Source organism: Rana temporaria, chromosome 6, assembly GCF_905171775.1.
Source record: "Rana temporaria chromosome 6, aRanTem1.1, whole genome shotgun sequence".
NCBI classification, from domain to species: domain Eukaryota; kingdom Metazoa; phylum Chordata; class Amphibia; order Anura; family Ranidae; genus Rana; species Rana temporaria.
Genome location: NC_053494.1, coordinates 108,855,523 through 108,883,193, shown reverse-complemented (window position 1 = coordinate 108,883,193; position 27,671 = coordinate 108,855,523). Strand labels below are relative to the sequence as shown.

Below are 27,671 nucleotides of genomic sequence, written 5' to 3'. Positions count from 1 at the left end.
GCTGATTTCTGCTGTTACTAGTATTACAAATAAGTAAATAAAAATTCCAGTATATACTGTATTCCATAGTTTGTAGACGTTATACCATTCATGTAAACTAGTTAATATACACTTATTGGGATTTTGTACCAAAAATATGTAGCAGAATACATATTGGCCTAAATTTATGAAGATATTTGATTTTTTTTCATTGCATATGTTTTATAGCAGAAAGTAAAAAATATTGTTATAATATCACCAAAAGAAAGTTCTATTTGTGGAAAAAAAATTACATAAATTGTATTTGGTTCAGTGTTGCATGACCGCACAATGGTCAGTTAAAATAACACAGTGCCGTATTGCAAAAAATGGCCTTGTCATAAAGGGGGTTAATCTTCCGGAGGTCAAGTGGTTACAATGAAAATGGCATGGACACACTGGCATGCCAATAATGGCAATAGCAGTTTATCAGCCATACCACATATTGACTTTATTTGTGCACTGGCACGTTATTATTATTATATATGGACTTTGTTTATGTACCGGCACATTACTATTAATAATATTATATGATTATATATATATTTAATACATTTTTTCACTTCTGACACATTTAGAGGCCCAGATTCAAGAAGCACTTGGTTGCGCGGCGCAAGTGCTTACTTGCTCCGGTGTAACGAGTGCTCCTGATTCAGGAACCTCGTTACACCGAATGCAGCCTAGGATGTGACAAACATAAGCCTCCTTATGCCTTCACATCCCAGGCTGCATTCTTGCGTTGGCCGCTAGGGGGCGCGGCCTTTGTGATCGGCGTGTAGTATGCAAATTGCATACTACCACCGATTCACAAAAGTTGCGCGGGCCCTTCTCACGCAAGGTACGGAGTTTCCGTACGGCGCCTTTAGCATAAGGTTGCTCCTGCTATAGCAGGCGCAGCCAATGCTAAAGTATAGCTGCGCCTCCCGCTCGCGACGTTCAAATTTAACGTCGTTTACGTAAGTGAACCGTGAATGGCGCTGGACGCCATTCACGTTCACTTACAAGCAAATGACGTCCTTGCGACGTCATTTGCCGCAATGCACGTCGGGAAAGTTTCCCGACGGAGCATGCGCTGTTCGCTCGGCGCGGGAGCGCGCCTAATTTAAATGATTCCCGCCCCCGGCGGGATCATTTACATTAGGCAGCCTTGCGCCCGGCTGCTTAGCATATTGCCCGCGCAATTTACGGAGCAACTGCTCCGTGAATCGCGGGCAAAGCGCAATATTTGCGTGGGCGCAGAGAAAAAAATTTGCTCTTTGCCCACGCAAATATTGCGCGATTCTACTTGAATCTGGGCCAGTGTGTTTTAGATTTTGCGCGAGAATTTATAATTTATATATCCCAGTCTGTGTGCATTGTAATCACCACTAGTTTTTGCTGCAATTTCACTATTGTTTTATTTTTGTGACATTTATTACTCCCAGTAGCGCGAAGGACACTACTTATTCAATAATGGCAATCAATCACTTTATGTAGGCTATAGTGTGACTTCTACACCTCCCAACTGAGAATTTGTCCCACTCTTCCTGAACAAACTGCCTCAGTATTAAATCTGAAATTTAGCTTTACCTTTTCGTCTTGCCCAGTTGTAAACAGTTGTTAACTGTTGCAAACTCTAAAATATTAATGTCTAGGGCAGCCCAAACATTATTCATTATTTTTTGTTCAACCAATCAAGTTTAAAATGTGTCTAAAGAGCAGAGATGTAAACCAGCAAATAAAGCAACCCTTTCGCTGTATTAAATGTTGCAAGAAAAGACATACCTGTAAAATAAGAACATACATACTTACCTGTCCTGCTGCCAGTGCTGCTAAAGGTTTCCCTGAAATCCACTGGGAATGGACAGATCCAGGGGTAACGATCCCCTGCAGCAGTCACTGGATTCTCCTGCTGACCTCCACCCTTTACACAGGATACAGTAGTAATGTAAAGGTTAGCAGGAGGGACTCGGGAGACTGACACCCCTGGAAGTGTTTGTTTCCCAGTGGACTTTGTGGGGGGGGGGGGGGCATCTTTCAGCAACAGAGCTGCATTCAGCAGCACAAAAAACACAGGTTTTATATTTGGCATTTATTTTCATTTATTGATTTTGATTACTCAGATTTCTCACTGTTTTTTTTTTTTTTCAAGAAGTTCAATATAATAAAACATGTAACAACAGCATAATCATATACAATAAGCTTGTCAGATACAAACTAAAAGCACTGCCCAAGAACATGTGCCAAATTGATTCTGGTAGTACCTGGTACTCTGATGATGGTTTCTTTTTTTTTATTAGGGCTTGACTTTTGATGATATCTTGGCTATGTCCTTGTAGCCTGCCTGTACCCTGTTAATGAGAGTGTCTTTAATGGCCATTGACACTCATTTATTAGACAAAGAATTGACAGATAGGTGGAGCCTAAAGTGGTACTTTTACTGGCTAACACATGTAATAATGTTTTTAGAAAAAAACAGGGACAGGTGCAGCGCTCAGAGCAGGGAAACAAGTCAGAAATGGAATCCAAAGTTGGGTGCTCTGGCTCGAATGGCCTCTGGTTGTTTCATGTTGCAGTCAACAAAAGATAGAGCTGGCAACTCCAAAGTCCATCTGAAGTTAAAAATGATAGTTAAAAAAGAGCTAATGTATTTTGGCATATAGACTATTAGGTAGATTCTGGTAGAGTTAGGCCGGCGTATCAGTAGATACGCCGACCTAACTCAGAATCTGTGCCGACCTATGTTTAAGTGTATTCTCAAACAGAGATACGCTTAAACATATCTAAGATACGACGGCTTGCACCGTCCTATCTTAGGTTGCAATATTTCGGCTGGCCGCTAGGTGGCGCTTCCATTGCGGTCGTCGTAGAATATGTAAATCAGTAGATACGCCTATTCACGAACGTACGCCCGGCCGCCGCAGTACATTTACGCTGTTTACGTAAGAGATAGGCCGCCTAAAGTTAAAGCTGCCCCATAGGTGGCGTAGACAATGTTAAAGTATGGCCGCCGTTCCCGCTTCGAAATTCAAAAATTTTACGTCGTTTGCGTAAGTCATCCGTGAATAGGGATTTACGTTGTTTACGTCCACGTCGAAATCAATAGGCCCGTGCGGCAGACTTAGCCGCAATGCACACTGGGAAATGTAGGCGCCCGGCACATGTGCAGTTCTAAAAAAACGTCAACCACGTCGGGTCAAGCCTCATTACCATAAAACACGCCCCCTCAGACAAATTTGAATTAGGCGCCCTTACGCCCGCCCGCTTTAGGCTACGCCGCCGTAACTTAGCAGGCAAGTACTTTGAGAATCAAGTACTTGCCTCGCTAACTTACGGCGGCGTAGCCTAAACACGCTAAGCTACGCCGCCGCAAAGTTGCGGCAATCTCTCTGAATCTACCTATATATGTAGCAATGCATTAGCTCTTTTTAACTTTATATGATGTAGCAATAAAGATCTTCGTATTGACTTTTGATTTTTCGGCTCTATCTTTTGTTGACCAATAATGTTTTTAGACTGGGCTTTAAATTGTAACTATATAAAGAACAGACATGTTTCCTGAAAAGAAATGCAAAAATAAAAAGACAATTTCTCTTTTCGTCCATGGACGGACACAGCCTTCTCAAGTCTTGCCAAATGGGTTATGTTCCGTCTAATAGGAGAGGACTCCTCTCCTAATAGTCGGAACATAACCCACAAGTCAACATTTAAGGAAGCTGTGTCCGTCCATGGACAACACAGAAAAGGATTTTACGGTGAGTACAAAAATCCTATTTTTCAAGCAACCCCCTCAAAAAAATAAAAAAGACTTCCTATCTACAAAGAGCAGCCTAATTAGGTATCTGAATAGATGCAGCATACATATGGACATTGCTACATTCCTTTATACACAAGTACAAATACTAGCAATCATGGGTATTCATGGAACTATGGACAATTCTACGGAAACCCCCTTTTCCATTTGCCTGTGATTATGATTAGAGCGATCAACCGGTTAGCTAGTGACCAATTAGCTAGTCACTCGGAGCTGCCCTGCCTTCCTTAGTACAAAGCAGCTCTGGCTTTAATAATCTATTGCTTTGTTAAAGTTTTGAACCACACTCCAGACTAGCTTTAAATGGTAGCATGCTGCTCAGTTTTAATTCATTCTAATGTATTTTGCACTGGGGAGAGAAACGGTAAAGAACTTTTCAGCAAACATTTCCTAAGAGCATTTTATGTGATGGTTAATGTAAAATAGATTTCAGAATTCACTCATGCTGGAGTGTTAATTGCATGTTGACAAATTGACTGGTTAAAATTTTGCATTTGACCAAAAAAAGTTATTGTTTTATGCTGGGGGGGGGGGGGGGGGGTTTAAAATACCCAAATACTTAATATAGATAGTAATCCATATCTTTAAATATGGCAGTCAGGCTGTGTTTTTTTTATAGTTGTTGTTTACAAGATGTATTTAGATATACAGGGGTAGATCCACATACAAATACATCGGCGCATCGTATGTGAGATACGCTACGCCGCTGTAACTTACTTTTTGCTGGTTCGAATCCCCAAAGAATTTGCGCCGTAAGTTACAGCGGCGTAGTGTATCTCAAGCAGCGTAACGGCACGGAATTCAAATCGGCGATTAGGGGGCGTCCCCGCGCCGAATGAACTGCGCATGCGCCGTCCCTAAATTTCCCGACGTGCTTTGCGCTAAATGACGTAACATAGACGTGACTTACGTACATTACGATTCACAGACGACTTACGCCAAAAAAAAAAAAAATTCAAATTAAGCGCGGGAACGACGGCCATACTTAACATGGCAAATCTAACTATACGCGACGAAATACCAGCTTTAACTATACGCCGGAAAAAGCCGACTACAGACGCCGAAAAAAAAATGCGCCGGCCACTCGTACGTTCGTGGATGGTCGGAAATAGCTAATTTGCATACCCGACGCGGAAAACGACGTGAACGCCACCCAGCGGACGCCGAAGTATTGCATCTTAGATCCGAAGGCGTACGAAGACGTACACCTGTCGCATCTAACCCAGAAGCCGTCGTATCTTGTTTTGAGGATTTAAAACAACGATACGACGTGGGAAATTTGAAAGTATGCGGGCGTATCAGTAGATACACCGGCGTACTCGCTCTGTGGATCTACCCCACAGTCTATTAAAGCGGAGTTTCACCCACACATAAGACTTTGCACCATCTTTTCAATTAATGCATCTTAAAAATGTATTGGCAATGTTTTTTTTTTTTGTTTTTTTTTTACCTTGATTTCTATTGTTATTCTCACTTCCTATGTACCCCGCCGTGGCAAGGAATGTAATTTTCATGAGTGGTTTTTGAGCCCTCCTTCTTCCCCCGCTGCTTTCTGGGAACTGTGTGTCCCAGAAGAGGACGGGACCACTCAGCAAGCACCTGAAGGCTTCGCTGCCGGTTTCCCTTAGTTGCAATGCCGATGCCTGCACCCAAAACTGATGGACAAAACATCTTTGGGTGCCGATATTGCGGGAACCCTGGACAGGTAAGGCCGAGTACTCACGAGCAAACATGTCCGTTCGAAATGTCCGACGGGCTGTTTCCGGCGTACAAGGCTGTTTTTTCATTTGGCCCGCTGGCTTGTACACACCAGCGGACGATATTTCCCTGCGGACCTGAACGCGTGCACGTAATCCACGTTTGACGTCACTATAAAGGGAAAGGCCAAAGTCAATGGCGACGCCCTCTGTTCCGCTTTTGCTAGTTACGGCTTTGCTCGTGTTAGTGAAGGTTTGGTTAGAGCTGATTCGCGCTTCTCGGTCTCCAGGCTTTAGCAGGTAGTATTTTCTCGTTCAGTGCGTGTGCTTGTGGGTACGTAGTTGGCATTCGGGTACAGGCGTGCAGTTCGTTCTGCTTAGCAGATTCGTACTGTGCGTTCGTATCTGTGTGTCGTGCGTTCTTTGCAGGTACCGCTGGATTTGATTGTGCTTTCTGTTGGAGTGTGTTCTTGACTGACCAGCCGGCCGGTTTGAAGCCATGATGGAGCAGCAGCGTCAATTTTCGCGAGTTGGTGCTGTTTATGGGATGGCTGCTGGATATGTTCATTATTCCAGTACTTTGGCCAGAAACAGGGGGCGGAGGCGTTTCTGGACCAAGAATTGGTTGCGCCAGCGTGACCAGTTCTCACATATGCCTCTGCTTAGGGAAATCCAGGAGAATAATCCTAATGACTATAGGAATTTTCTCCGCATGACGGACCCCGTATTCAACAGTCTGCTGGATCTTCTGTCCCCCTATATCACGAGGCAGGACACTGTGATGCGCCAAGCCATCACGGCCGAGCAGAGGCTTATTGCCACGTTGCGGTACCTGGCGACTGGGAGGAGCCTGCAGGACCTCAAGTTCTCGACAGGCATCTCTCCGCAGGCGCTTGGGGTCATCATACCGGACACGTGTGCTGCCATCATTAAAGTTATGCACGAGGAGTATATGAAGGTAAGTTTCCTCATTTTAACCTCACAATGTGTCTTTAATAATGTGGCAAACTAACTTTTTATTTTATTTCCCAGATATGCTGTGTGTTTAACTAACGTTCCCTTTTCTCACTATGCATGTTGATATCAGCTTTTACATGTTCTTTTTATTTTGGCCTACCTGCATATTTTGATCTGACCCAATATTAACCTGTCCAGCATGCTATCTTCGGGCCAACCCCCACCATGCCACTTTTTTTTTTTATTTTCTAAAAACAGTTTTAACACCCCCCACCCCCCCTTCAAAGTGTTTTTGTCCCCATCAGAGGGCTGTGGAGTCTCTTATTAATTAAGTGGGCCTATATATTTGTGCCCCGAAATTCTCCCTTCATAATTTGCAAATGCTATTTTAAAAATGTAAAGTTGCACAAGGATGCTTGTAGGATTATGTTTGCAATGTTTATGTGCCAAAGTACTAAATCTCTTTTTTTGTTTGTCCCCACAGCTACCCTCCACACCACAGGAATGGCAGTCTGTGGCTTCCCAATTTGCCGAGCGGTGGGATTTTCCTAACTGCGGTGGAGCAATAGATGGGAAACACGTCCGCATTGTGCCCCCACCCCACTCGGGGTCCTTCTATTATAACTACAAGGGTTATCATAGTATCGTGTTGATGGCGGTGGTGTCGGCACAGTATGAGTTTCTATATGTGGACGTGGGGAAGAACGGCCGGATGTCAGATGGGGGAGTGTTCGCACGGACTGATTTCTATGATCGTCTCCAAACTGGTGGTCTGGCATTGCCACCAGATGAAGATAATGTGGAAGGACTTCCGTTTGTGTTCCTAGCGGACGAGGCTTTCGGCCTTGGACCTCACCTAATGCGGCCTTTTCCCCAGAGGACCCTCACCTTAGAAAGGAGTGTGTTTAATTTTCGGTTGTCCAGGGCTCGGAGGGTAGTCGAGAATGCCTTTGGGATCCTCAGCAACCGGTTCCGCCTGTTCCTGACATCGATACATTTGGCGGAATATAAATTGAACACCGTTATATTTGCCTGCTGCATTTTGCACAATTTTCTACGCAGGCACTCCCAGACGTACCTAGCCTCCATGGGCTCTGAGGCAGGACTACCCTCAGAGAACATTCCTGGCCTGGACACTGGTCGCGCTGGCTTGGCCCCCCAATCTGCTCGTGAGGTACGCGACAAATATGTTGAGTACTTCATGGGTCGGGGGGCCATTGCTATGCCAGATCATATTTCTTTCTAATTCGGCCCCCAAAGAAAGGAATATTCTCACAACTAATAAATAATTAGACCATTGGACTTTATACAGTTGTTTGTCATTACTGCTTTTTCTCTATTTTTCTGTCTTCCAGGTTATCTCCAAAAATCGTGCACTTCTAGTGCCAAATTTACTTACTCAGATGTATTAACTAACCACATTTGCACATTATTCACTCATCTACAAACTGGGTATTCAGTCTAGAAATAAGAAGCCACTCATTTTTCTGCTTTTGATGTCTCATATTTTTTTTTTTACTTTATTCATTTTTTAACAAGAAATGTGTATTTTTAGGCAGAAAACATTTCCTGCAAATTCTTGAGACAAAATATTGGCTTTTAATTATTTTTTTTTTTGTCTTTATTGACAGTGATTATCAATAATAATGATCGAAACACAATGTAAGAATAATTTCACTGAAACTATACGCAAGAATTTTTGGGCTTGTCATTTGTTTGTGTCTAATTTTTTCAACAAGATTTTAACACAACACAAAAATTTTTGATTTTTTTACCAAAATTAGTTAACTTCTTTCTTTAGGTGAGATTTATTGTTCGTTTTGTGATCTGAAACTGGAAACATTTACAAACCAAAAAAGATCAACACCAAACAAAAATTAAAAAAAATAACAGCAGTCAGTCATGGATGGTGTGCTTTCACACTGGAACACGCCAAAATTTCTAAATGCACACATTCAGTGCAAACTCGCCAAATGTCATTGGTTAAACAGACAAATGGCCACATGTGCTATCTGACATCATGGGTGATCAATGTCTGTGTTTTGTGGGAGCAAACCCTTCCTCTCAACTACTTGAGGATCGAGGAGGGGTTTGTACCCACAAAGCACAGACAATAGATAGTCTGTGATGGCAGCTAGCACATATTGGCACACTGTGTGTGCATTTAGAAATTTTGGCGTATTATAAAGTACAAAAATTAAAAAGGGTTTTGTGGGCGGGGGATGGGCGGGGGATGGGCTTCTGTGGTTCAGTCTTTGACACGGCCCATCATGTCCATGATATTTTTGTAATTTTGGTTGATGACTAGCATCCTTTGTCGCATGTTCTCCATTTCCGTGCTACACTCTGAAATGACATTTCGCACATTCTGCTCCATGACTAGCATCCTTTCCTGCATAATGTCCATTTCCGTGCTGCACTCCATTAGTTGCTGTATAATGATAGAAGCACTTGCACGTGAAAAATGTGCTACTCCATCTTGATCCCCTAAAAAGAAACAAATTGGCATTCAAAATATGTAAATAATTTCCAGCCTATCTGCATATGTTTGGCCCTATTAATATAGGGGTGACACTGACCTGATGGCCTGATAATTTCCACATCCCCAATTTCTTCATCTTCTATCACTCCTCCTTCTTCCACCACCTCCCCATCATCTTCTATCACTCCTCCTTCTTCCACCACCTCCCCATCATCTTCGACTCCTCCTTCATCCATCAATCCACCTTCTTGCAATGCGCCAAATTGTTCTTCCGCCACTTGCCCTTCATCTGATATAAATTCTAAGTCCAAAATAACTTCTTCCTCCTCTCTTCCTTCCTCCTTTCTTCCTTCCTCTTCTCCTTCCACATCCTCTTCTCCTTCCACATCCTCTTCTCCTTCCACATCCTCTTCTCCTTCCACATCCTCCTCTCTTCCTTCCCCAGCCTCCTCCTGCTCAACATGTGGAGGTGTTTGATTTTCCGGGTGTCTGGCCCTCTCTGCCTCCTCCAATTGCTGGCGTCTTCTTTCCCCTATAAGAAATAATAAAAAACAAAAGGTATACTCATCAGCACACAGATATTGGATATCATAAATCGCACACATTGCATAGACGATACATTTATGATGATTTTTGGTTGTTTATTCTTTCAGCAATCCTCCATTTTTGGCGTAGTTCTAGGCCAAGCTCTGATCCTGCCCCTTTTTTGCAAAGAAGTGACACAAATGGATGTCACCCCAAAACATTAATTCTCGTCGACCCTCCAAATAAATATACTTAGATTTTTGAGACACAGGTGCTTTGCATTTCAAGATGTTAAAACATCAGCTTTATTTGCATTTTGGAGAATGAATCTTGTTTGCCTGTCACATTCACTCAATTTAATTTCTGTGATTTTGCTAGTCAACAATGTTGGAAAACCAAGTTTGGGGCCAGTCAGCCATGTCCAGGTGTGTTGTTCCTGGAGTAACGTCACATTTTTGCTAAACAATGTCATATTACGCGTGTTTACTATTTCACAAAATTTGTTTAAGGTTGTTATTTGACATAAACACAATACAGTATCTACACGTGTTCAAAAGTACAAGCAGGCCAAGGAGGCAGATGTGAAAAAATACATGTCAACACATTATTGCAGACATTTCCCCCCCCCCCTTAAATAATATGGACTTACTTTTACGCAGAATTTTTAGTATCTTCTTCATGTGATGTGGCTCCCTCAATTTTAAATCGGACCAACGCTTCCGTAGTTGCTCCTTTGACCTGGTGACACCAAACATTCTCCTCATTCTCCTTGCCACCTTGTCCATTATGTGTGACTTCCTACGGTTCGGTGTTTTGTAGGGCCCACATTCACCATCATAATCCTTCCTCCTCATGATGTAAACCAACTCCACCATTTCTTCGAACGCCATATTAGTGGCTTTATATCTTTTAGGCCTGGATCGGGACGGTCCAGCCTCTGTCCCTTCACTTGCGCCATGAGAGCTCCGTGCCCGCTCGTGTGACATCGCCATCTTTCCTTCCCACAGAGATTAGGGGCGTGGAAACGAGGAAATGTCCCGTCAGGGGCGGAGATGAGGGCGGGGATTATTGCATATGCGGAGTGTCGCGAATGCCAACAACGTATTGACGTACGTTACGCGGAGAATATTCGCGCGATTCCAGAACCTACACAGTTAACGCCATATTTACTTTTTCAATTGATTAGGGGCATGGCAAAGGTGACGAGGGCGGCGTTTCATACATACGCGGAGTGTATAAAAGGCGCTTGACGTGATTACGTAGGTTACGTGTTAATTCAGCGAGCGGAAGAAACGAGGATTGTGAGAGAGGCAGGTAAGAAATTTAAACATGGGATCAGCAGCGGGCTCTAAAATGTAGAGCAATGGGATGGGGGTTTGGTCTGTTGGTTGCACAGTTTTATTAAGCTATTATGTCTCTTGGATACCAGAATGTGATTTTCATACCCAAATGCTTTTGTAGACATCACAAAATAGAGAGATCAAAAATGCTGTGACTCATTATCAATTATGTAGGGTGTATTCAGATCAGGCCAAGTATTGTTCTGTGTTGGTTGGACAGAGGTCATTAGGAAGTTTCTTTCATGTAATCAATGCTGAGGGGCAGGATATCTACACATGCAATAGTGGCTTGATGAATGCTGTCATTTGTAATAATTGTGTATGGTTGTAGATTTATATTATTTCCTGCAATGTAACCAAAGGGGCGGCATGTATAAAAAAAATGTTATCTAAAACCAACCAATGGGGCAGAGCTGGCCAGCATTTTCTAAACAAGAGACACTGTGTTTGTATTTCTATATAGGTACTACTTTTTAAACAACATATTCTATCAATGTAAATGCTGAGGCTTTTTTTAATTGTGTTTTTGGTTTCTTTTTATTTTTTCAATCTAGAAAAAAAAAGAGTAAATCCTAATTTCCCAATGGATCTCCTGCAGAGCCAAGACATTATCCAGCATTTGCTGGATAAATTCAGGGAAATGCCCATCCTGTGGGATTCAAAGCAGGACCATTATCATAACAAGGACGTACGAGCGGCAGCACTTGAACAGCTAGCAGCATACATGAGGACATGGGTGCCAGAATGCAGTGCCAACATGGTGAAGGATAAACTTGCCAACCTCAGGGGCACATATAGGAGAGCGTACAAAGCTCACCAAAAGCAGCTAAGATCTGGAGCAGCAGCAAGACCACCAAAGGAACCCAAGCTGTGGTATTACAACCAGATGTCATTTTTGCGGGATCAACTGGAAGGCAGGGCATCAATGTCAAGTCTGAATCCCAACCTTTCCTCCACGCTACCTCCCAGCGGGACTTCCCCAGATCACCACAGCCCTGCAGAGTCGGATGAAGAGGGCCTGGCTGACAGAGAGGCAGATCTGCGCCTCTACGATGATGAGGTATAGTAGTTTCATAACTAGTTATGTAATAATCTTAATTATTGTTTGATTCTTGACTTGATATTGGTTAATAAAATACAAGCTGGGAAGTAAAAATCTAAAATCGTGGGCAAACAAATAGGTGTCAGGGATGACAACTGCAGGGGTCAGAGGGTGAGTCTGTTTTCAAGTTTAAATTCAAGGCAAAAAATAAGATTCAAGCATGAAAATGTGAGTGAGTATATTCCTAAATATATTACAACATGTCCCTTTTTTTTACACAGGAAGAAGAGACCAGCCAGGAGGTGGCAGATCCTCTCCTCACTGTCAGCCAGGACGAAGGGGTCAGTGGCAGCCAGGAGGAGGCCGGGCCCAGTGGCGTTCAGCAGCTCCCCAGGACAAGCACCACCAGCCAGGCTCCTCCCCTTTATATTAGGCCACCAGGCCGTAAGAAGAAATTGGGGGCAGTGGAGGAAGCCAGCCTGAAAATGATTCAGGAGGCGAGTGCCATCATGAGGGCCCCCCTCAACCCCACTGAGGCCTACAGTGCCTCCGTGGCACATGACCTCAATAAAGGCACGGAGGAGCAGAGGCAATTGGCCAAGGGCATCATCAACCAGGCCCTTTGGTGGATGCAGAGGGAGCTGCTGACCCCAGACACTGGGCTATGTGACCCGGCCCGGCTTGCTGAACATCATACTCCTGCTGCCACATCATCCCCACCTGCAAGGGCCCAGGGAAGACCCGCTGGAAGGCAGCCTGGAAGGAAGGTTGCAAGGAAGAGGAGACGTTGATGCCCTGCCTTCCATTTGATCCCCCACAAATGGCATCTTGTTTGGACTACCACAGCTTGGGTTCCTTTGGTTATGTGCTGCTGCTTCAGATTTTATTTTGTGTGCTTCCTGAGGTTGGCTAGTTTATCCTTCACCATGTTTGAAATGCAAGTTTGCATGTATGTTGCTAGCTGTTCAAGTGCTGCCATTCTGTTTTTGATCCTTTTTATAATTTGCTCAAATAAAAGCCTTTTTGTTGATTTGAAAAACGTGCCTATTGTTTGTAATACTGTGGGTATTATTTTAGGCATCAAACATTACAAACAAATAAAATGTTTAATCTAAACTATTCACTAACTCATGTGGGGGGGGGGGGTCATTTGGTGTGCCAACATGGTAGACAATTTAAACAACCTTCAAAAAAATCATGTTAAATATACAAACAAAAGCTAAATCAAAACTATTTCCTATTAAAATATTCTAAATGGTGACATAACTATAAACACCTAAAGAAAGTGGGAAAGATAACCATTAAACATTAAAAGCAAAAAATTTGAAATGTGGAGGACCACTAAAAATATGATACGTCGGGCCAATAAAAGTTTGCAAAAATCTTACTACATCACAGCTAACAAATGTCACTTTTCAGTATGGAACAACTCAGTTGAAATAACATGAGCTAAATAACTGATTAGTTATAGCAAGAGAAGAATGAATAAAACGACGGCATCAAGCATTGGTTATTGTGTGTTTTGCTTCAGTGTTCTATTGCTAGAATTAATCTTTCTATTGACGAATGTGCCATATCCCAAAGAAACGTGAGTTTTACCTGAACGAGCGCTCCCGTGGCCTCATTTAGTCTGAGCATGCGCGGGGTTTTTGTACGTTGGTTTTGTGTACTCACCACCAAACATGTACGTTCGGACAGGATTTGAGCGGACGGTTTTAAAACAAGTTTGGAAATAAATGTCTGCTGAAAAACGGCCCGGCGGGCAAATGTACGGTGAAATTCTGTACGCTCGTAACTACACACGACCAAACATGTATGCTGAAACTGGTCCGCGGGCCAGTTTCAGCAAACATGTTTGGTCGTGAGTATGGGGCCTAAGTGTCTTTATATTGAAAGTTAGCAGCTACAGTATTTGTAGCTGCTGACTTTGAATTGTGTTTTATACAGGCTGGAACTCCACTGTAAGGTATATTATTGTGTGGCAACAGGTTACTAAGGGCCCTTTCACACTGGTGCGTTTTTGCCGCGTTTTCGCGGTAAAAATAGCGTTATTAAAACGCCCATAAAACGCTCCCCATGCCCCCTCCATTGAAATGAATTAAAAACGCGGTAAAAACGGAGCGTTAAAGCGCGGTAAAACACTGCGATTTGACCGCGTTTTTACCGCGTTTTAATTCATTTCAATGGAGAGGGGCATAGGGAGCATTTTAATAGCGCTATTTTTACCGCGAAAACGCGGCAAAAACACACCAGTGTGAAAGGGCCCTTAACTACTAGCTGACCAGCCACCGGCAGGTCGGCTCTCCTGGGCGAGAGCCCGCAGAGGTGATCAAATACCACCAAAAGAAAGCTCTATTTATGGGAAGAAAAGGACGCCAATTTTGTTTGGGAGCCACGTCGCACGAACGCGCAATTGTCAGTTAAAGCGACGCAGTCCAGAATCGCAAAAAGTGCTCTGGTCTTTGGGCAGCAAAATGGTCCGGGGGTTAAGTGGTTAATGTGCCAAGATAAATTCTTTGTATTCCTCTAAATTATGTAGTACATTGTCAAACTGGTACTGTTATCACAGAGCATGTGACTGTGCAACACTGGCTGGGTTTAAGCTTTTCATAGGTATTTCTTTGCGAACTGTTTTATTGAGCTGTGCAGATGTGAACTTTATGCAATACACATACTTAACTGATGTCACTAAGTGGTGTATTTTTTTCGTCTGCTGGTACATTAAAATTGTTGCTAGGAGTGTTTAGAGAACAAATTTTTCTACGGCCTTCATTTACCATATGGGTGTTTTAATAGATGGCAGTGCAGCCTTAACAATGTCTCTGGAACAAACAGCTTGTACGTGTTTCCAGCCCGTAGAGAGAGGTTGAGCTAAATATAGCACTCTATGAAGGGCATGTTTGTACTGATGTGCGTACTGAAACATTCGAATCACTCTTTTTATGAGCTGGATATTATGCCTTGCTCCATGCAAAAGGCAGTGAAACCCTGGTAAAGCACAAACTAATTTAGGTAAATTCTTAATATGACATATTTTTTTGGTTTGCCAATTAAAATAAGAAGATATTGTGACAATCTAACAGGCTTGTTTAATCAGTGAATTTCACTTGCTGCAAGACCAATAGACTCATAATAGTTTAGTACTTTAAAAGTTAGGTTTAAATTATATTGCAGAAATACCTTTAGGCCTCATGCACGCAGAATTTTTTCTTCCTCACTTAGATGCCTTTGCTCCAGGGGAGAAAAAAGCAACGTACGTGCCTAAAGCTGTGTTTTGGAAGTGCGTCAAGCAGGGGCGGACTGACCATTGAGGCACCCGGGCACTGCCTGAGGGCCCCATGCCACTAGGGGGCCCCATCAGGGTTGCCAGGCTCAGTAAAACCAGAGACAGTATGTAAAAATCTGTGTTTTTTTTACATCTGTCCCTGATATGTCCGAAACCGACATGCTTTTGATGTGAAAATCCAGAGATTTTAGCTGCCCCGCCTCTGCACTGCCTCCTGGCATGGTGGCCATCTGTAAGCCCGGGGGCCCCATAATCTTCTATTGCCTGGGGGCCCCATGAGTTGTCAGTCCGCCCCTGGCGTCATGTGTTTATGTGCTCATTCATTCCATTGGGCAGAATAATCATTTATTCTGGCCATTGAAATAAGTGAACAGTCAAGCACTAAATGCACCTAGCGTTTAGACGCGTCTAACATTTTCTCCTCCAAGATGCTCCTCTCCCGGATGTGTGAAGTGATTGGTTTTTTTTTCTGCCTCTAAACATCTGTGTGAGGACACAGGGGATTTATAGACAGAAAAAAATGAATACTAAAATAAGAAATAAAAACAAACACGTATACTCGTTACTTGCTAAAAAAACAAAGATCATATATCCAACCAAATTGGATGGTGTATGGAGCTGTATAGTAATGCTAAAGTAGTGGCCAGAGGCAGCTGCATATACAAGCTGGAGAAATGGGCTACTTACGCCTAAGTATGGAAAGGTAAATTAGAAACCTCTATCAAGGATTGCAAGAATAAAAGATACAATATATAAGAACAACAATCGCGGAGGTGCGGGCTAATGCTAATTAATCAGCTGTTAACTTAGCAAACAGTGACCAGTCAGGAACACTTTTCGGAGCCCAGGGAATATATACCAGTTAGAGCAGCCTTATCTTTCCCAAGGAAAAAAAGGTGTATATGGAGATACAGTATCTCACAAAAGTGAGTACACCCCTCAAATTTCTGTAAATATTTTATTATATCTTTTTATGTGACAACACTAAAGAAATTACACTTAACTACAATGTAAAGTAGTGAGTGTACAGTTTGTATAACAGTGTACATTAGTTGTCTATTCAAAATAAGTTAACACACAGCCATTAATGTCTAGACCACTGATAACAAAAGTGAGTACACCCCTAAGTGAAGATGTCCAAATTGGGCCTAATTAGCCATTTTCCCTCCCTGGTGTCATGTGACTTGTTAGTGTCTCAGGTGTGAATGGGGAGGAGGTGTGTTAAATTTGGTGTTAAATTTGGTGTTATCTCTCTCACTTTCTCATTTTCTCATACTGGCCACTGGAAGTTCAATATGGCACCTCATGGCAAAGAACTCTGAGGATCTGAAAAAATTTTTTTTGCTCTATATAAAGATGGCCTAGGCTATAAGAAGATTGCCAATACCCTGATACTGAGCTGCAACACAGTGGCCAACACTATACAGCGGTTTACCAGGACAGGTTCCACTCAGAACAGGCCTCACCATGGTCAACCAAAGAAGTTGAGTACACGTGCTCAGCGTCATATCCAGAGGTTTTCTTTGGGAAATAGAGGTATGAGTGCTACCAGCATTGCTGCAGAGATTGAAGGGGTATGAAGTCAGCCTGTCGGTGCTCAGACCATACGTTGAACACTGCATCAAATTGGTCTGCATGGCTTTTTTTCCAGAAGGAAGCCTCTTCTAATGATGATGCACAAGAAAGCCTGCAAACTGAAGAGAAGCAGACTAAGGACAGACTAAGGACATTGATTACTATGAACCATGCCCTGTGGTCTGGTGAGACCAAGATAAACTTATTTGGTTCAGATAGTTGTACAAAGACAAGTGTATCTTGCCTACAATCAAGCATGGTGGTGGGAGTGTCACGGTCTGGGGCTGCATGAGTGCTGCCAGCACTGGAGAGCTACTGTTCATTGAGGGAACCATGAATACCAATATGTACTGTGACATACTGAAGCAGAGCATGATTTTCTCCCTTCTGAGACTGGGCCGCATTGCAGTATTCCAACATGATAATGACCAATACGACAACTGTCTTACTAAAGAAGCTGAGGGTAAAGGGGATGGACTGGTCAAGCATGTCTCCAGACCTAAACCCTATTGAAAATCTGCAGGCATCCTCAAACAGAGGGTGGGGGACTGCAAGGTCTCTAACCTCCACCAGCTCCCTGATGTCATCATGGAGGAGTGCAAGAGGACTCCAGTGGCAACCTGTGAAGCTCTGGTGAACTCCATGCCCAAGAGGGTTGTGGCAGTGCTGGAAAATAATGGTGGCCACACAAAAGATTAACACTTTGGGCCCAATTTGGACATTTTCACTTAGGGGTGTACTCACGTTTGTTGCCAGCAGTTTAGACATTAATAGCTGTGTGTTGAGTTACTTTGAGGGGACGGTAAATTTACACTGTTATACAAGCTGTACACTCACTACTATACAGTGTTGTCACATGAAAATATATAATAAAATATTTACAAAAATGTGAGGGGTGTACTCACTTTTGTGAGATACTGTAGGTATATCTAAAAGGAAATTGCTTTTTGGTAATTAGCCCTATAAATGCTAGCAAAGGTGATAAGAACAGGCATTTATACAGTTAATTAGCACACAATCTATGCAGGGTATATAAAGAGAGCCGTTCCAGAAAACGTCAGTGTGAGGAAACTAGTTGGACTATGTCACTTCTGCTTTCATACTTCCAGTCTGTGGAGCCAATCAACCTACCAGTATGTCTTTGAAGTGTGGGAGGAAGCCGGAGAACCTGGAGGAGGGAGGGAGTAAATACAGATTTATTTGTTTACCTTAAAGCGGAGTTCCACCCAAAAATGGAACTTCTGCTTTTCGGAATCTCCCTGGTGTCACATTTGGCACCTTTCAGGGGGAGGGGGGAGCAGATACCTGTCTAATACAGGTATTTTGCTCCCACTTCCAGGCACTGGTAGCCAAGCCACCTGCGGCTATCTACGCCACGTCCAGCGTCTCCTCCATCCCCCCGCTGTCTTCTGGGAGACACACAGGTCCCAGAAGACAGCAGTGACCAGTGGGATCGCGCAGAGCTACTTGCACATGCGCAGTAGGGAACCAGGAAATGAAGCCGCAAGGCTCCCCTTCCCGATTCCCTTATCGAAGGTGGCGGCGGCAGCACCCGAGAGCCAAGGAACAGGTCCACTTTGGGTGCCGACATTGCGGGCACCCTGGACAGGTAAGTGTCCTTATTTTAAAAGTCAGCAGCTCCAGTATTTGTAGCTGCTGACTTAAAAAAAATGCATTAAGAATGCATTAAGGTAAAGAACTTCTGCTTTTTTATTTATGATTCGAACATCAGTACATACCTTTTCAAATTACATTTAAAGTGGTTCTAAAATCTTTGTAAGTATTAACTTAATCAGCCTCCTATGTATGAAAGTTGAGGGGGTTTCTGACCAGGACTTTCACTGCTCCGTACATGCTCACATGTGAATTAAAAGTTAAGTACATTTGATACTTTATTAATCTCAGCACTTCTGTGCATCTCCCTCACAACAACTTATGGCTGCCATAGTGCATGCACAAATAACCCATATGGGTTATATATTTTGTTATAAAATGAAAAATGTAATTGTTATTTTACATCTTTGTAATGGTGTTCCTTGTTTAACATACTTTTGTTTTCAATTTGCCTACATGGTGTATGACCCACTTCAATCTATAGACATTTTTTTAAGGACAGGCTTCCCAGCAAATTGAGAAGTTGGCAAACACTATATCAAAACTCAGAATTTCAGTTTTCATGTCCCCTTGGCTTACGGGTGCTGAAGATAATAGCACAGCCACCTCAGATTATCATTCCTCTGCATGGTAGTTGCAAACCTTGCAGTTTTTGTCAAGGACAATAGCATAGACTTTTGTGTGTAACTCTAATGCATTTTTTTATGGTTTAACCACTTGAGATCCAGCCTATTGCCTAAAGACGGCCACAAGGTGGCTCTCAATTGCCGGGAGGACGTCTTTAGACGTCCTCGGCTCCTCCGTCCACTGGGGGGCACGCAAGCGCGCCCCCGCCGCATCACTGGGATGCCGATGCGCGTGCCTGGCGGCCGCGATGTCCGCCAGGCACCCGCGATTGGCGGTTACACAGACAAGGACGCGGATCTGTGTGTGTAAACACACAGATCCACGTCCTGTCAGGGAGAGAGGAGACTGATGCTCCCTTGTACATAGGGACACAGATCGGTCACCTCCCCCAGTCAGTCACCTCCCCCCACAGTTAGAAACACCATGCAGGGTACACATTTAACCCTTTCCTCGCCCCCTAGTGTTAACCCCTTCCCTGCCAATCACATTTATACAGTAATTAGTGCATATTTATAGCACTGATTGCTGTATAAATGTGAATGGTCCCAAAAATGTGTCAAAAGTGTCCGCCATAAGGTCGCAGTCCCAATAAAAATCGCAGATCGCCGTCATTACTAATAAAAAATAAATAAATTATGTCCCCTATTTTGTAGGCGCTATAACTTTTGCGCAAACCAGTCGCTTATTTGCGATTTTTTTTTTTTTTAGCAAAAATAGGTAGAAGAATACGTATCGGCCTAAACTGAGGAAAAACATTTTTTTTAGATATGTTTGGGGGATATTTACTATAGCAAAAAGTAAAAAATATTGTTGTTTTTTTTTTTCAAAATTGTCGCTCTTTTTTTGTTTATAGCGCAAAAAATAAAAACGCAGAGGTGATCAATTACCACCAAAAAAAAACTCTATTTGTGGGGAAAAAAGGACATCAATTTTGTTTGGGAGCCACGTCGCACAACCGCGCAATTGTCAGTTAAAGCGACGCAGTGCCGGAAGCTGAAATTTCACCTGGGCGGTATATGTGCCCAGTAAGCAAGTGGTTAAATTACATTGACTTATGTTATTGTATCCTGTATTTAATTTTATATTTGTATTTATTATTACAGACACTTTCCAAAATGTCTCCAACATCCCTAAAAATGACATTCAGACAGCTTAAGAATGGCTCTTCACTAACACTACAAGAGGTACTAACAATGGAGTACAGACTAAGTCAAGCTTGTATGGTAAGACATTTTCTTCATTTAAATCTAAACATTACAGCCATATAGTATTCATTAAACAAAATGTGTCCAACTCAGTGCTCTATAAAGCTTCCCATAACCTCGGATACCCACCTTCCCTGTGCTCTCCTACAGCTGCAGGCCTCTGTCTAAGAAACAAACAATATTCTCAATGCATTTTGGAGGCAAGCCACACCTCCTTCCACAGTTGAGGAAGGAGGCGTGGCTTGCCTCCAAAACTTGTGCTGATTGGCTATTCCCCCCCAAGATTGACAGGTTGTGTTCCCAGCTTTGACAGCTCGCTCCCCAGTGTCCTCCGACATCCTCCATTCACTGGAGCCGCCGCATTGGCATGGACGAACAGTGCCTCCATAGGCAGGATCCTTATGCACAGAGCCTTCTCTGGTCTCACACTTGTATTTCTGATACCTTTGTGAGTGAAACATTTTAATGTATTTTATCTATTTACTGTATAATTAAAACTGTACTACACCAAGAGTTTGCTTGGTGCTTCTCTTCCCTTTCCCTCTTCTGATGCCTCTGTCTAAACCCTTGGAAATATCTGGCACCACTGGGTATAGGAGAACATATCTTCTTCTACAATTCTTTCTTGACAGAATAGCCAATCATCAGGCCTAAACACTGTCACATGGGCTAGGAGAGCTTGTCATTAACCCTGTGAAAGCCCTGACATTGCCCAACTAGCAAATCTGAGCTTATCCTGGGTTTAGATCCTTGGCTATTCAAAGGTACTGAGCTGCAGGGGAGCATGGCAATGGTGGGTTACATGTATGGGAGAAGAGGTTTCAAGAGAACCTGTCATGTACATTTGCCCTATGCAAACTGCAGATTCTCTTTCAGAAGTATTAGTTAACATCTTTTATTTAACATAAGTATCTATTTACCACTCTAATGCCGCGTACACACCATCACTTTATGTGATGAAAAAAAACGACGTTTTTAAAAACGTCACTTTAAATGACCGTGTGTGGGGGAAAACGTTGTTTTATGTCTTGTGAAAAACGACAAAAAAAATTGAAGCATGCTTCAATTTTATGTGTCGTTTTTCAAAACGTCGTTTTTTACTTCACAGAAATTGACCGTGTGTAGCAAAAAACGACGTTTAAAACAACGTTTTTACACCCGCGCATGCCCAGAAGCTAGTTATGAAGCGAACTTCAATGGAAAAACGTGGTGAACGTAACCCCGCTTTGCTAGAGCATTGTGAAAAAACGATGGTGTGTAGGCAACTTCGTCTTTGAAAATTGAAGTTTCAAAAACGTCGTTTTTTACTTCACCAAAAATTTTGTTTTTTTTCATCACATAAAGTGATGGTGTGTATGCGGCATAAGCCCTATTATATTTTGGGTTAAAAAAATAATAAAGAGCTAGTTTCTGGATATAAGAACATATGCTTGTTTTCAGGCTCTGATTGACTATTAGGCATAATAGGCCAGTAGCCAGAGTTGGCATTTCCCTGTAGAGTTATTGGCCAAATTTTTTCCCCATTATCAGTAGAAATGCAACTGTCGCATAGTTTGTTAACGCATTTTGCAGTATTCTAAGCAAGGTTAGAACCATTAAAACAATGGGGGTTATTTACTAAAGGCAAATCCACTTTGCACTACAAGTGCAAAGTGCACTTGAAATTGCACTGAAAGTGCGCTTGGAAGTTCAGTCGCTGTAGATCCGAGGGGGACATGCAAGGAAAATAAAAAAATGCATTTTAGCTTGAACATGATTGAAAAATAAAATTAGCAGAGCTTCCCCTCATTTCAGATCTACCCCTCAGATTTAAAGCAATTGCACTTGTAGTTTGCACTTGAAGTGCAAAGTGGATTTGTCTTTCGTAAATAACCCCCAATGTTCTGTATTAAAGAGGTGAAACTAATGGAAGGGTTGCTTTGGATTCCAAAGGTTGCATGCCTACAGACTCCAGGGGTGGAATTCCAGCTCTGCTTGTACTGAAAGGTTCCAAGACTTTTCAATGTTTCTCCTTTTCTCTTACAGTAACAATTCTAACAGTGTCCCTAGATTGGCATGTTAGATAGCACTTTTTTGAAAAGCAAGATTTTTTTTGTAAGTTCTTTTATTTAGAATAGACAAATTAGCAAAGTACATAAAGCAGAACTCAGATGAGCCATGTATAAAGAAGGTACAACATACTTGATCGTATATATGGTATGGGGCAGAAACAGACAAATTGTGTGATGCTTTGATTATGGTTTGCCATCATTTACCTGCCTGGTAAAAGTAAGATTTATAAAACTTTTTATTTATTTATGTAATTATTTATTTTTATTTTGCAGAGAGGACATGATTTTTATGAAGGTGTAAGAGCAGGTAAGGCAATTTTGCGAGGTAGAGAACATGTGTTTATATATTATATCACTGTTTCAAACGTTCTTTGTAATGGGACCATGTGTTTTTAATACATTTTACATGATGCAAGTATAATATAAATATTTCTTACAGTGAAATTCATTCTCTGACGCTTAACCACTTGCCTACTGGGCACTTAAACCCCCCTCCTGCCCAGACCAATTTTCAGCTTTCAGCGCTCTCACTCTTTAAATGACAATTGCGCGGTCATTCAACACTGTACCCAAATGAAATCATTTTTTTCCCACAAATAGAGCGTTCTTTTGGTGGTATTTGATCACCTCTGCGGTTTAAATTTTTGGTTAATTTTTTTTTTTTTTTAAAACCAATAAAAAAAATACAAAACCTTTTTATATTTTGTTATAAAATTTTGCAAACAGGTCATTTTTGTCCTTCATTGATGGTGAGGCTGCCCTGATGGGCTGCAATGATTGGCACTGATGGGCACAGATGGGCTGCACTGATAGGTGGCACTGGTGATCACTGAGAGGTGGCACTGAAGGGCATTATAGGTGGCACTGATAGCTGGCAGTGATGGGCACTGGGTGGCAATGATGGGCACTGATTGGCACTGGTAGGTGACACTGATTTTGCACTGGGGGGTACTGATGAGGCGGATGTGCCTCTTCCTCTTCGGAACTGATGTCCCTAACACAAGAGCCGGTGATCAGGTTTTTTTTTTTTAACGCTGTCAGCGTGAGGAGAAAAAAAAAAGATTACAGAGGTTTTGTTTACATCACGTGATCAGCTGTCATTGGCTGACAGTTGATCACGTGGTAAGGGGCCTGGGATCGGCCCCTTACTCGGATCTGTGATCACCCGAGCCTCAATTTGTGATCACAGCGTGTGCCCCACGCGCCGGCCTCCTAGCAATTCAGGTCCGCACTGTATCTGTCATTCGGCTATAGCGCGGACGCCAAGTGGTTAAATAAAGTTAAATTAAATAAAGTACTTGTACATGATCAAGTAAAGAATCACCTGCCTCTGCAGCGAAACACCTGCCCCCCGAAGTATCTTTAGGATATAACACTTTTGAGAGTGCTAGTCTGTTCCCATGCAGTGCTCAGTGGTTTCTCCTGCCAATCTCCACATCCCTACTGTGGCCTGCTGTGATGTAAAGGGTGGGTACCGTATTTATCAGGGTATTGCGCGCTCCCCTAATGTGGACCCGCAATTCCTGTAAGTAAGTACTTACAGTTTTGGTGTCTTGCGCGGCGTCCATCGGCGGCCTCGTCGGGTCCGGCGTCCGTCTGCGGCTTCGGTGGTGTACTCCTGGCTTATCGCGCTCTGTCTTCCGTCGAATCGCCGCTTCCCGCGCTCAGTTTGAACGCCTCCGCCGACATATACCGAGTGCAGTACACTCGGCTACATTTGGCCAGGCTCGGCTTCGCTCGTGCTCATGCTCTGTGACTTTTATGCGTGAGCACGAGCGAAGCCGAGCCTGGCCGAATGTAGCCGAGTGTACTGCACTCGGTATATGTCGGCGCAGGCATTCAAACTGAGCGCGGGAAGCGGGTATCGGCGTATATCGCGCACCCACGATTTTCCCCTTATTTTAAGGGGAAAAAAGTGCGTGGTATACGCCGATAAATACGGTATTTACTTTCTCATTTATGGGTCTTGTCTTTATTTGACATTTTAGTTAGGCAACAGAGTTGTTTTAAAGTGTGTGTGTAGAGTGTAGGGTTGTGTTCTGTTTTTTTGTACCTTGTGTAGAGATGTACACCGAACAGCAATAAAATTATGACCACCCATCTAATATTGAGTAGGTCCCCTTTTGTCACCAAATCAACCCTGATCAGTTAAGGCATGGACTCCAAAAGACATCTGAAGGAATGCTGTCGGATCTGGAACCAAGCCATCAGTAGCAGATTATAAGTTAGTAGCAGATCCTGTAAGTTGCAAGGTGGGGCATGTATGGATCGGCCTTGGTTTTTCCAGCACACCCCACAGATTGAGATCTGGAGAATATGGAGGCCAAGTCCACACCTCAAACTCGTGTTCCTCAAACCATTCTTGAACCATTTTTGCAGTGTGGCAGGGGGCATCATCCTGCTAAAAGAGACCTACAACGAACCTACCACCACCAAGACCGAATAAATCAAAATTGTGATGCACTGTAGATTCGCACATATTTCTATCAAAACTGGCTTTAACTTTTTCAGCAATTTTAGCTACAGTAGCTCTTCTATTGGATTGGACTACATGGGCCAGCCTTCTGTCCTTAAATGAACCTTGGCTGTCCATGACCCTTTTACAGGTTTTCTGTTTTTTCCTACCTTGGACCACTTTTTGGTAAGTCCTGACCACTGTAGACTAGGAACATCCAAGAACTGCAGTCTAGTCAATAACAAATCACGCTAATCCTTATGCTTGCCCATTTTTTCTGGTTTTGGCACTTCAACTTCAGGGAAAACATGTTCACTTGCTGCCTAATATATCCCACCCACTTTTAGATGCCATGGTAACGGGATACACAATGTTATGCACTTTACCTGGCAATGGTCATAATATTTTGCTGTGGAGTGTATTTGCTGCATTTGTCTTTTCATGATGGACAAATATATGGTATAGTTTACGGGAAAAAAATGTTATGTCTTATGTGTATTCCTTTCAAATACAGCTTAGGTTATCTAGATGTATGTATATATTACAATATGTTTGTATCATGATCACCAGAGTTCCAATTTGTTTCAGTATGTCATAAGTAAAGAAAACAATAGCAGTAGATTCTCTGTTTTGCTTTTAGCATTAAATACTTATTGGTTCCATTAGCTTGTCAGTGTTAATACATAATTTAGCATGTTTGAAGTCTGAATGTATCTCAAAGAAAGCTTACAGGCAAAGTAATATCATAGGATTTGTTGTCTGCCCTAGTTCATCATCTCATTCATTTTCTTTGTTCTTTACTAGTAATTATCTTAAAGGATAAGTTCACCTTTGGAAACATGTTATATGTTCCAATCTTTTTTAGTTTCCCTGCTCGCTGTCACTTTTTTTTTAAAACGCGGCCGTACAGGGCTTCGCCCGCCCAGCCGTGTCATTCATTTACAGAATTCTGTGAATGGGAAACTACAAGTCCTGACAGCCTTTGCGACTGTCGGCTTGTAGTTCTCAATGAACTATCAGGGAGCTGTTGAGCTAGGGATGCCACCTCATCCCTTTAAAACCGAAACACATATTAATTACACAGGTTCTGTGGCTGATTAACTCACTTAGTGCCTTAAAAACCGCATAGGTGATCAAATACCACCAAAAGAAAGCTCTATTTGTGGGAAGAAAATGATCAAATATTAGTTTGGGTACACTGTTGCATGACTGCGCAATTGTCATTCAAAGTGCAACAGCGCTGAAAGATGAAAATTGTACTGGCCAGGAAAAGGGGAAAGGACCCTGTATTGAACTGGTTAAACTGGAGTAGGAAAAGTTAAAAGGAACTCCATACCCATTGCTAGGGCTTGTCTGATATCACGTTCAGTTTCAAAACCAGAAGTGACATTTGTGGATTGTGTAAAGACTCTACAATGATTGTAATGAGCAATCTTAATAATTGTAAAGAACAGATATATCTACGAAGCACAGTGAACCATTGCCAAGAGAGAACAAATGGAAAAGGAGAATGCCATAGTATTCTGGCGTTCTTACTGTGTATACGCACGCTACCCTGCAAGAATAGCAAAAGTTACTATTACAAATGACGGTCTATTAAGTCTCCAAAGTTATTTTAGCATGATTATTGCTTGATATGAAAAAACTGTTGCACACTGACACTCAAGACATATTAGAAAATGGTATTGCTTATTACTTGCTTATTTCAGCAACAAATTTGAAACGCTATATCCAATATATAGTTACATAGTTAGTCAGGTTAAAAAAAGACACAAGTCCATCTAGTACAACCATAAAAAATAAAATAAAAAATATCATACAATCCCATATACCCACAGTTGATCCAGAGGAAAGCAAAAAATTCCAGCAGAGCATGCTCCAATTTGCTACAGCAGGGAAAAATATTCTTACTGATCCCCCCGAGAGGCAATCGGATTTTCCCTGGATCAACTTTACCTATAAATGTTAGTACCCAGTTATATTATGTACATTTAGGAAATTATACAGACCTATTTTAAAGCAATCTACTGAGCTAGCCAGAATCACCTCCGGAGGGAGTCTGTTCCACATTTTCACAGCTCTTAAGTCCTGTACACACGGCCGGGAATCCCGTCAGGAAAAAAACGTTGGTTTTCCTGACGGGATTCCTGGCAAGCTTGCCTTGCAAAGCAGTGCATACAGATGGCCACTCAAAAGAACTGCTGTTATTTTGAATGGCAAGAATGCGGTGACGTCATCGACTGTGACGAGCTGACGCTCGCCACATTCGATCCCGCCACCATCTTGCTACACCCCACACTAACCTTGTATGCTACCGCGCATGCGCCAAAGTCTTATCAAGAATGCGCGGGTTTACCTCGGACAGGTAAGCATACAGACGTTCGGTTTTCTCGGCATTAAACACTCTGCCGGGAATCCCGACGAGAAAATAGAGAGCAGGGTTCTCTATTTTCTTCGGTGGTGTACTCCTGGCTTATCGCGCTCTGTCTTCCGTCGAATCGCCGCTTCCCGCGCTCAGTTTGAACGCCTCCGCCGACATATACCGAGTGCAGTACACTCGGCTACATTTGGCCAGGCTCGGCTTCGCTCGTGCTCATGCTCTGTGACTTTTATGCGTGAGCACGAGCGAAGCCGAGCCTGGCCGAATGTAGCCGAGTGTACTGCACTCGGTATATGTCGGCGCAGGCATTCAAACTGAGCGCGGGAAGCGGGTATCGGCGTATATCGCGCACCCACGATTTTCCCCTTATTTTAAGGGGAAAAAAGTGCGTGGTATACGCCGATAAATACGGTATTTACTTTCTCATTTATGGGTCTTGTCTTTATTTGACATTTTAGTTAGGCAACAGAGTTGTTTTAAAGTGTGTGTGTAGAGTGTAGGGTTGTGTTCTGTTTTTTTGTACCTTGTGTAGAGATGTACACCGAACAGCAATAAAATTATGACCACCCATCTAATATTGAGTAGGTCCCCTTTTGTCACCAAATCAACCCTGATCAGTTAAGG

At 42.7% G+C, this 27,671-nt stretch overlaps 1 protein-coding gene across 3 annotated transcripts in view; it reads left to right on the top strand.

Moving 5' to 3' along the window:
• HIBCH (3-hydroxyisobutyryl-CoA hydrolase) overlaps positions 1-27,671 on the top strand; it is a 225,646-nt gene that overhangs the window by 173,729 nt on the left and 24,246 nt on the right. For all 3 annotated transcript variants that reach the window (XM_040357165.1, XM_040357163.1, XM_040357164.1), the window contains 2 exons: positions 20,060-20,179; positions 22,486-22,519. In XM_040357165.1, the coding sequence (XP_040213099.1) occupies positions 20,060-20,179; positions 22,486-22,519 (154 nt within the window). The remainder of the gene's footprint in view (positions 1-20,059; positions 20,180-22,485; positions 22,520-27,671) is intronic.